The 12,153-nt window shown below is 34.9% G+C and overlaps 1 protein-coding gene across 1 annotated transcript; it reads right to left on the reverse strand.

The window, feature by feature from the left end:
• Positions 1-1,246: 1,246 nt before the first annotated feature.
• On the reverse strand, positions 1,247-10,493 carry LOC143631415 (putative E3 ubiquitin ligase SUD1). Its single transcript, XM_077100186.1, has 9 exons — positions 10,266-10,493; positions 8,374-9,057; positions 6,838-7,530; positions 6,218-6,429; positions 4,694-5,044; positions 4,193-4,353; positions 3,017-3,180; positions 2,780-2,926; positions 1,247-1,864 (listed from the first exon to the last, which is right to left on the reverse strand). The coding sequence occupies exons 1-9, from the start codon at positions 10,461-10,463 to the stop codon at positions 1,403-1,405; spliced, it is 3,072 nt and encodes a 1,023-aa protein (XP_076956301.1). The 5' UTR covers positions 10,464-10,493; the 3' UTR covers positions 1,247-1,402.
• Between the last annotated feature and the right edge of the window lie 1,660 nt (positions 10,494-12,153).

A 12,153-nucleotide genomic window follows, 5' to 3' on the forward strand; every position in this document is an offset into this window, starting at 1 on the left:
GATATTCTTATATTTTTCACATCATCATCTATTTTTTCTTTAAATTTAATTACCAATGTTATTAACATGTGATAATCAAATGGTTAAATAATTGATAGAAATAAATAAGTAAACTTAGTGAACATATTTATGAGAAACAGAAGGTTTATCCTTGAATTATGTTTTTATTGAAAAAATTGATAAAACTTATGGTACACTATCGTGAATGAAAATAAAGTCCTTGCAAGCGTATTTCTCATCCAGATTCCCCCACCTTTGGATATCTCTAATGCGTTTGAAAGGTTGAATGTCACGCATTGAGGATTGTAGGGGTATGGTACTAAACCCGGTTTTACGACCCTAAATTTATTATGTTTGGCTTATTTTATGATATGGACTAATACAATGTTATTGGGCTGAGGGGGTTTTGTGGAGGTAACCCTAACTGAGCTAGGCCCATTAGGGTACCATGATGGTGGCCATGAGACTCTCTATATAAGGAGGTCTCCACCTCCTTATCAAAGGGTCATGCTCAATAAGAGCCACCACCACTTTTTATGTCTGTAAACAAGAGATTCCTCATGATTTCTTAGCAGTCACCTCCACACCCCCGAAAAACCATTGCAGGTCTCAAGCAGCCGAAGAAGAAGATCAAGATGTGGTTCGTTCATCTTGAAAAACCGTGGAAACATCGTCATGGATCAGGTCAGATTCATTTCATGCTTCGACAAGGATAGTCTAATAAAGTTTGAGCTTGGCTTGTTTCAAGCTTTTTATAAAGCTCGAGAAAGGCTCGTCAGCTGTTTATTCAAGTTCAGGTTTGGCTTATATATTATAATCGGTAAAATTCACCCCAATTTTCAGCAATGCTGGGAGTTGATTGATTGAGTTTCTTCTTTTTAAAAGTAATAGATGTCGCTTTGACTTTGTGCCCATTCTTTGGGAATGCTCATGTGACTACATATCAATAGATGGGAGGGTATTCTAATGCTAGAGAAAAACCTTACGAGAAACGATTGGTAGAAGAACCGATATAATGAACCCGCATGTACAAACCAGGTTTCAGTTTCTCTGTGAAACCATACCTGACCCACCAAAACCAGTTCCTCTACCCTATCAAAACCCCAATCCAACCCATAAAAAGTTAAAAACTGGTCAAAAACTCGACCACGACCGGAACCGGTTCCTACTGACCCGGTTCTTGACTGTTGACCAAACCCGGAACGGTTCCTTGTTTGCCCACCTCTAGAAAATTATAACATTGGGATAATGTAGTAAACCTTTCCTATCGGGACGTATAGAAGAGTACATTGCTGTTTTACATAACACACAAAAAAAAAAAAAAAAACTGTACCATCTTCCTAACCTTTGACAAACTCAGTATTCACAAATTATAAACTCATTCAAGTGCCACCGAGTTAACTCACCCCTCGACCGGAATATTACGTCGATGCCTCAAACCGACATCAGTATCCTGTGGGTCCAACACATTCGCAGTCTCAACCTCACGTGTATCATCTTCCCCAAAGTTATGAAGCCTTCGACCAATCAAATATCTGTCATCTCTAATCGAGTTGTGGAGGTTGGTGAACCACACATGGAACCGTTTGGCACAAAAGCAAACTAAGCTAAAACCAAGGCACCCGAGCCATGCAAACCTGTAGACAGCTGAGTTAACCACTAGCGGGTACCCGAATACAGGAAACACCCCACGAGCTAGCACATAAGGGACACATAGAGCCGTAAGGAGTTTAATGATGATGGGGACCACGATCTCTCGTAAGACCCAAAACGCTTGTAGCCTTGAGAAACCGTCTTGCCTTACTCTCTCGAATTTCACTCGCCAACTGCCATCCATTAGAGGCACCACATGATCCAGCATTACCTGTTTTTTAATATTCCACACAAATTAGTATATTTAGATTATGTTTTATCTCTAAATGCTCAAATAAGTAAAAATTAATAATAATAATAATAATAAATAAATAAATAAATAAAAATGTCAGATTTAACCATGACGTTTGCTGAATTCGCACAAAAGTACCTTGATCCCTTTATATAAGGTTTATTACCTTAAATCAGTTGATCATATTTTAAAAAAAATACCTATTCATCTGATATTTTGACGGTGCTGGTTAAAATGGCCAAACAACAGAGAGGAAAAAACGAACCTTACTCTAAATTTAACGACTACAAAATTAGGGATTACAAGCAATTTACTTTGCAATTATAATCCAAGGCTTCTTGTAACAAGTGATTTGGGAAGTTTTATGCTTTTTAGATACAACTAGCCCCCTTTTTCTCAAATACCTAAATATGACCATTTCTCTATTCGACCTGATTAGAACTGCTAGCCTAACCGTTTATAATGTCAGCCGGGTGTTTACACTGCCACCCACATCCCGACACGTGTACTCGTAATCTGTCGGCCCCGACAACTTTTTAAAAAACTAACCATTTATCGGTCGGCCGACGAAATAGAATTAAGGGACGAAATAATAAAATTTGAATTACAAAAAATTTGGAAGAATCACCAAAACTCAATTTATAATGATATATACTTTGAAAAAAAGATGAATCACCAATATTAAATTATATTATATATATGCTAAATGGCAAGAGTTTATTATCTCACAAAACCTTACTGTTCATAACTTTTAATAATTTTTATTGTTTTAGTGAGTAAAATTATTAAAAGTTATTAACAGTAAGGTTTTGTGAGACAACTAGCTTTTGACATTTAATTTGACATTAAAAATAATTATTAATAATTAAAAGCAAATGAGTGATGCAAACTTACCAATCGAGTCCAAATCTTAAGAAAAACAAGTCCGAGAGCCCAATCCTGATACAAGAGAAAAACTGGGCTTTCATCCACAGGCACCCTCATTGGTACAATAACCAACAGTTCAAATAGCAGACCGATCAACACAGGGATAACAAAAACCTGTAAAAAATGGCGTTAAACATGAACGGTTTCGTTTTGTCTCAAGGGATAAAAAACAGAGTCGGTGGAAGCGAGAAATATGATATTTACCCAAATTGATAATAGTACAGTACTCTTGACAACAATCGAACACCATGTCCAAATTTGACCTAGTATAACCGTAGCTCTCTTTGTTCTAATTTGGTCAGCGCAGTACCTTATGCCCGCCACTGCTGTCCAGATAACATAACTTCCAATAACAAACGCGTATATGTCTGGAACAATGGTAACAAATGCAGAGTCAGTTTTCATTCTCAAAGCAAAAAAATACAGATACATATAAACACCAATTCATCCACTGCAAATACCACGTCTCACCTGTGTCACTCTATAAAGGTTATCAAAAATATTTAGGCTTGAAAAAAGTGGTATATAAGTTGCTTAAGGGTTGTTACATCTCTGTCCAGCGGATAATATTTTGCAACACCTTGATTTTTTTTGTTTTGTGTAAATTACGGTTTGAAACTTTAATGAATGTTTATGACTTTATGCACATTTGAACTAAAATAAAAAATTAGAAAGGTTTCACCCGGAGTCCGGGACTTGTTGTAGAACGTTACCCAACCTGCTCAACCCATACTAAAAATATGATTGAACCGTTTAGAACCCATACGCAACAACGGGTGTAAACGAGCCAAGCCGAGCTCGTCTAGGCTCGAGACTGGCTCGAGACTGGCTCGTTTAACTCACGAGAGCCCAAACTCAGTTCATTTCGAGCTATGCTTTTAAATCTCAAGCTCAGCTCGCAAGTAGATTTCAAGCTCAATCTCTGCCCGTTTATTAGATAAACGTTAATTTATACACATAACTATTTTTATATGTATTATAATTAAAAATTTATATATAAGGTGTAACACAACATATATTATTTAGTTATTTTCACATTACTTTATGCATAATAACTATTGTGTGTGTGTAAATAAATATACTTATATACATAGTAATAGGCTTTGGTTGAAAGTGAAGCTCGGGATCAAGCCCATTTATTAAACAAGCTTATATTTAGGCTGGAGCTCTTTAAGCTCAGCTCGATCCAAGCTTTTAGAGAGCCGGACTAGAGTAGCTCACAAGTGGCTTGGCTCGTTTACACCCCTAATAACCAACCCGCCCAACCCATCCATCTTGCCTCATCTATCATCAATAGAAAGCAAGTTTTAAAGTAGTAAATGAAGAGCACCCGTGCTTATGAACCACGGTGACATAAAAGTCTTGAATCAGTTATCTTACCATTGCATTTGATACCATGTGCAATAGGAAGAAGGGGAACTGCATTGAACAACACTCGTCCAAGCGATACAGGCACCACAAGTAAAGCAGAATTGAAGATCAACAATGTCATCCATGCCGCCAATAAAAGCAGAACAATACACACAACAAACATATACCTCCTACAAAATAAATAAAAATAAAAATCAACATTAAATAAGCTTAAAACTTTTATAAGTAAACTAAAGTACATACATATATATAATTAGCACCATTCAAAACATTATTTAACACAGAATTCATCATCTGATAAGATAATTTTCATATTTAGCCTTCTCAAAGTTCAAATTTCAACTTAGGAAAACATCGATGCATAGTGTTCTCTTCATTTATTCAGTAAACCCCGCTATCAAAGCAAGCAGTTTTATGAAAACTACTATACAATGAGTTAATATAATATTTTTAGCTTATTGAAAGATTAAATATGATATAAACTTTGCAACAGTCAGCACTAGAACTTACTCTGAATCAGATTGCTCATCATCGTTGTCTTCTTCTGCAAAACTAGCACGATTCAATTCTTCTGGGGGTAAATATCCAACTACAGCTCGATGTTGACCCGCAAGTTGATCCCCTAATTGAACGTGTATCCTGTCCTGCCTTGCTGGGTCATTTCCATTTATTGGTTCACCATTGTCTTCGGGTCTGGGCAATAAGTAATCTGTTAAACCGAGGGCCCACCCTACTGCAGTAAACCAATAGTGCAGAAGTGATTTGATTGTAGCCCGCAGTTTAAAATGCTCAATAGCAAACGGAATAAAATTTTGAAAGAGAAGCATGTCAGCAGGAATTTCAGTGAACGGGTCAGATACTCTGCAAAAAACAGTAAATTAGACTGTAAGTATCATTATCAATAAATACTTGTTAGGCGTATCAATAATCTTATAGCTTATTCACTTTACTAACTTTAACCTTTTTATAGCAATACTTGTGAACTCGATATTCATACTTTTCCTTCTAATTTTCTCATAATTCACTTTCACCTATAAAAGTTGCATATTTTTATCGTCTTAGGCTTTTAGAGAGAAAAAATATTCATATTTAGTTTATTCACTTTTTTTGGCAAACATGATATAAATTTTCTGTTTGTATTTTCTGCAATAATTCATAGAAAATTTGCACCGCTTTCTTACACGGAATTTAATTAGATATAAAACAGAACTCTTTTATGCATCATTTCCTAAAAAAAAGCCAAACATGAATATTTTATTTTTAAAATATCAAACTATAAATTATCCAAGTTTCTAAGGTGAAATTAATACAGAAAATCGAGAGGAAAAGATTGGTAGGATACGAATTAGAAGATTATCAATAACTAAATCAATAAAGAGAAAGCCATCATCACATTGTCATACTAAAATTCCTTAATCATGGTTAACATAGAGCCCAAGTCTGATTGTAATAAGCTTGGTTTAAAAAAGCGTTAGGCGAGGCATTTTGGTTCAAAAATCCGAAGTGCTAGGCACGAAGCGAGAGCTTCACGTATGCGAGGTGCTCAATTTAAAAATTACTAAAAATTAATTATACATGACATATTTTACTTGAAAATCAATCATAAAGATAAAACATATTTGTAAAACTAAACATGAATACTTAATACATAGGTTAAACATTATAAAAACATATTTAGAAGTTGCAAAACACTTCAATTCTTAGAGTAAAAAGTAAAAGGTATAGTAAAAAGTAATAATGAAGAAAAATACCTCTTGAGTCAAAAACATATGTGTAATAATTAGGTGAGTTTGAACTGATTTAAAAGATGTTAGTGATAATTGAGGAGAAGATAAACTTGAAACATCTAGAAGGTTGAACCTATGTATTACTAATAAGTATTATCTATATTCTAGCCTATAAAATTCTCTCGTGTAATCCTTACTCTGTTCATAACCAAGGTACAAAAACCATACTGTTACTTGGTTTAATAACTCCATTAAGCATAGTGCCAGAAGAAATAAAATTTGGAAAGTCAAAAGAAAGGAATCTTACGATATATCAAGAGGGAAGATAGAAGGAGCCACTCGCATAGCAAGTTTAACTGGTAAAAATACCAGCATTACAATCAAGCTCCCATAAACAGCAACTGACAAGAGCACCCTGCGAGCATGCTTATACACAGGATCATCAATTAAATCCCTAAATGGGTTGTAATTAGGATCAGCTGGATCCCGCAGAAAATAAAGAACTCCATTCCGCAAAACCTGCAATTTACATATAACTGGAATTTAAATACGAATGGCATATGTGAAGACTCAAGTAATCAATTTTTTTCGCAGGTCAGACTCATATATTGTCCCGCTACCCAAATATAGATATGGTTTTTATTTCACAGGTCAGACTCATATATTGAACATATTCAGGCCAGTGGCCTATAAAGCAGATTCAATATAATGACGACCTTAATGAAACTAAATATTATCCCTTTAAAACAGGGCAGTTAGAAAAATAATGCTACAACTTATTTGCATGAATAAATTCCTAGACTAATAAAGTTTTATGAGAAGGTCCTTTTAAGGAAGTTCAGGGATTTATCATACAATAAAGAAGATGATTTGCCTTAAAAGAAGAAAGGAGTCTATTAGTCATGCAAAAAAAGGAAGATTGCATACCCCACGAAGAAGACTAACAAATATGGATATCTGCAGCATGTATGCAATCCCAACAACCCAATGAAGCAATGAGCTTGCTAGCGGAGAAACCGAAAAGAAGTCAACTCTTTGACCAATCGACTTACCAAACATCCTTATAGTACAAACATCTAACCACCATCCACACATTAGAGGGAACACTCCTAGCTCAACGACCAATAAGAAAGCAACCTTTATCATAGTCATTAAATGTCTCATTGCAGCTAAAAACTGCCTAAAAAGAGACGGGATTGTTTCCGCAATTGAAGTAATACCATAAAACCTCCCCATGGTCAAAGGCTCACCCCTGGCATACCTAACAAGTGCTATAACTCCTAAATAAGAAGTAATCAATGTGAAAATGGATATATATCCAACCGCAAGAGTTGCAGCATCAGATAGTCGGGAATTTCCTTTTAAAAAATTAACTGAAGCGAGAGCTGTATCAATTGCATTTGGAGTATTTTCGGACGTAACATTTGTTACTGCAGTAAGTGTGGTTTTTAATGTAATATTGGCAGATGAAAGGACTTGTTCAGTAAGTGGTACAACGGTTGAAAAGATTGGGCTGATGGCAGAAGATAATATAAATGATAACTGATGGATGATAAATCGTCCTAGGTGGAAAGGTACGAGTACAACAACACCAAGAAATATCATGTTGCTTGCAAGAACCTGCAGGGTAAAACCAAAGATTTAGAAAGAATTAAGCATAGAAAGGAACTATTTGGGATGAAATATTCCTTTCGGGAAGAAATATACAAGTACTTAAAAAATTGTAACTGTGTAGCAATATATAAAGATTTCACAAAATGTCTTATTGCTTACTTATTTGCACCCAGAATTTACAGCATTTGATGTTTTTTAAGAGAGCATAGCATATTCTAACATATTCAGCATTTCTTGTAAAGAGAGCATATTCTAACAAATATGTTATGCACCAAAAATGTTCATTATTCTCACACCAGATAACTTAAGATTTGCACATTGACTTATGAACTAGATATAGATAGTATTAAGGTATCTCGTAAGAAACCTTTAAAAAGATAACCATATTGAATATGGGTTTTATTTTCTTTGTTTTTTTATCAATAAATTGTATACATAATAAAATTTTAAAATAATCGAGTAAATATGAGATCGAAATAAATTTATTTTGTTTATAATATAAAATTAACTGAATGATAGGTGTGCAAGTCTTAACCTCAATACTATCTATATCTAATTTATAAGTCAATTTTCACTTTTCATATTGAATATTTAATAAATATGAATTCTAAAAAAATTGGTGAGATGAATACAGTGTTACACCAAAAGGTTACCATGTGTCTTGGTTGGAGATGTTCTGTTCTACACCATTTCAATGTTTTAGTGTATAAATTGGTGATACTCTAATTGGAGACGTTCTACAACATTTCAATGTTTTAGGGTATAAATTGGTGATACTCTAATAAATGAGCTAACTAGCACTATGCAGTCAACTGTAACATAATTGTATGTAACAGTAAATATACTCACAGTAAATGCATTTTCCACCAAGTGAAACACGGGTCCCTGCATACCAACCAGTTCATCAAAAGGTACATCCTCCGCACCATCACCATCATCCAAACCATCAAATATCTGTTCTACATGAGCCTCGAGCCGAGCTGCTTGCATCTCCCACCTGGCTGCAACATTTTCTGCGTTCCTTCTAATCAACTGACCAGCTCCACCAATCCCGTGGGCCCCACCAACATCTTCATCATTCCCTTCACCAGCAAGGTTTCGGTTACCTTGTCTCCTTGCAAGTCGAGCAGCATTTCTATCTAATTCTTCCTCTCTGTCCTCTTCCTGCCCTCCAAGTTCTCTTAAATGTCGAAAATAGTCCCTCAAAGATGTGGCGCCAAGAAAAATAAACACAATGCTTGCAGACAGTAGGAACCCATGAAGACAGTCAGTGAGAATGAGTGTAGTTGACATATGACTCGAGAAAAGTCTCCGTGCTTCACTAATACTCCTAATGAATGAGAATCGCCAAATCCAGAACGTGATAAAAGGTATGACTATAAGCCATGTGGATATCACAAACATGAAACGTATAAAGAACTGCATCACACTATAGGCCTTCATTGCTATCCCAATAACAAATTCTTGAAAAGGAAGCCTTCCAGGGGCATTTTCGGCATATACAGGAGAGAATGAAAATGGGTGCTTGCATACCTGCAGTGCATGATGTTATTATGAGAAACCAGTATAACAAAATTCCTAACTATTCTCAACATACTTCATACTAAATAAACCTCGCAAAAAGTAAGGACTCAGGGTTTCATCATAATTATTCTACTTTATACCGAATCAAGTGAAGAGCGAAATATACCTCACAAACAATTAACTATCTTAATTAACTATCTTAACATCAATTCAACCAACTTCACAATAAACTATCAGCATAATTAACTATCTTAACATCAATCAACATAATTAATTATCAGCATAATTAACTATCAGCATAAACTATCAGCGGTGTTATAAAAATCGCTAGTTGGGCGGTGGGGACTAGCGATTAATCGGGATTAGTCGAGATTAATCGGGATTAATCGGATCGGACTTTAATGTTTTATTTTTCAGCTTTATATATACATGCACACATTTTTATATGTAGTTTTCAGTTTTATACATACACAAACATATTTTGGTTGGAATCTCGCTTGAAACCGGGGTTTTTGCTGAAATCTCCAGCGGAAAACGGCCAATTTTGGCCTGATTTGACCGGAAACCGCCGATTTTGGCCGGATTTTACCGTTCACCGATTAATTGGCCGACTAGCCCAAAATTAATCAGTGAAGTGGGTACTAGTGATTAATCGGGGATTAATCAGTGACTAGTCGGGATTTTTGCAACACTGACTATAAGCATAACTAACTATCTTAACATCAATTCAACATAAACTATCAGCATAATTAACTATCTTAACATCAATTCAACATAAACTATCAGCATAATTAACTATCTTAACATCAATTCAACATAATTAATTATCAGCATAATTAACTATCAGCACAATAACTATCTTAACATCAATTCAATATTAACTATCAGCATAATTAACTATCAGAATAAACTATCAGCATAATTAACTATCAGAATAAACTATCAGCATAATTAACTATCTTAACACCAATTCAGCATAATTAACTATCAGCATAATTAAGCAATTCAACATCAATTCATCCGTCACAGTCATAATCAACCTCCTAATATCTTAACACACACACTTTGTACTGATACTGAATCAATCCATTTGTTACAACATATCATAAATCAAATTCACAATTAACTATCAGCGTAATCAATCAACCTCATACTAGTACTCTATACTTCATATTTCATACTAAATCAATAACAATCAGTTCAATTAACATACAAACCTCACACTGCCGTGCGTTACTGTGATTCAGCCACTGAAGCAAACAGTCCTGATGCACGAACTTAATACTACCGCTACACGCACACGGATACCGTAACGGATTGTCCACGTCACCGGTGTTACGGCAGATCCGGCACACGTCATCCTCTTCTTCATCATCATCTTCATAGAACCTCCTGTTGTTGTTGTTACTGGACATATTATTATTATTATTATTAATAGATGCGGTTGAAGAATCCGGTGGTGGTAGATCCATATTGTGTGTGTGAAGAAGATATAGATATGATATGATATGATATGATAAAAGCAAGCCCTAGATATGAGGTGTTAACGGTGGAAGGATAATAATATGATATGATAGGAGTTGAATGACGGTTAACGTGACGAGAGCTTTAGCTTCGTGGCAACCGGTAAGTATTATTTAGATTTGGTGGAGAAATTGGTTAACGGAACTGACTCGAAAATTAAACTAAAACTAAACCGGTTGTAACCGATTAAGTAAAAACCGGTTTAGAATCGATAAAACTGTAGGTTCGTATCAGTTTGTAATTTTCTCCATTAAAACCGGTTAACCAAACCGAAACCAGCCAAAACAGGAGGAGAATAGTCATAACTCGAAATGAAACCGATTTTGACTTTTGTTGAACCAATTTTGAGTATTAAACCGGTTTGCGCACCTCTGGTGTCTGCAAATTATCGATGAGTAGGGGTGCAAACAAGCCGAGCTACTTGAGATCTGCTCGTTAAAAAGCTCGATCGAGCCGAACTTAATTGAGCATGAGCACGAGCTTGAGCTTAAAAGTAAACTTGTTTAATAAATGAGCATGAGCTTGAGCTTAAAAGTAAGCTTGTTTAATAAATGAGCTCGAGCTCGAGCCCGAGTTTCACTTATTGAGCTTGAGCCGGCTCGTGAGCCTAAACGACCATGTCATTTATATAACTTTTTAAAATATATATTTAATAATTATTAATTAATATGTATAATTTTATGAAAAATAAATATAAATAACTAAATAATATATATTATTTTTGTAATATACCAAAAATTCGAAACAATAAAATAATAAATTTCGATTGTTAGAAGATTGATGAACCGATAAGACGTTAATAAACGAAATCATTAGTTACATATAAATGTTATTTAAATGAATAATAATAATAATAATAATAATAATAATAAGATGTACATGAAGGTTAAAAATAAGGGTTAAAACCTAAATTACTTAAATTTGTAAAACAAGTTCAAGGGTTAGTCTTGCTAATTCTTAAAACTTAAATTGAAACGTGCACTTTTACGTCTTCTTTCTGGTGAAAACATGAGTAACAAACAACGAGATTATATCGGGATTTGATTGTGTTTATAACTCGTTTAAATACACATATAAATATATCCATTCATAAAACTCAAAATCTATCTCTCTGCCGTATACACCACCACCGCCGCCCTACAACTCGCCGGAAATACGCCGCCACCACCTGCCGTTCGAACACCACCAACATCGTCACACTGATTGGCTGCCGCCACCGGAGAAAAACATCGCAACCGCCACTATTTGTTTAACGAGAAACCACCACGACCGCTAACGATCGTTTTCGGAGACATCATCAAATTTTCAATATTAAGCATACCTGAATGAAAACAAATATAAGTTACAATAAAATAACATTGTAGGTTCGCGTCAGAGTTAAGGAGTATTTAAACTTAGTGTGATTTTGTTCATCGATAAGGTAAGGATTCTGTTTCTTGTTACTTCGTAGTACGGTTTCTGGTTTCTGTCACTCATAGTGTAAATTATATTTCGTTACTTCGTTACGGTTTCTGTTTTTCGTTTACTTATAGTATAAATTCCAATCCGTTACTTTGTAGTACGGACTTTCGGTATTTCATA

The sequence above is a fragment of the Bidens hawaiensis genome, unplaced genomic scaffold (assembly GCF_021521415.1).
Source record: "Bidens hawaiensis isolate Kalapana, Puna unplaced genomic scaffold, B.hawaiensis_p1.1 tig00006068_1, whole genome shotgun sequence".
Classification (NCBI taxonomy): Eukaryota; Viridiplantae; Streptophyta; class Magnoliopsida; order Asterales; family Asteraceae; genus Bidens; species Bidens hawaiensis.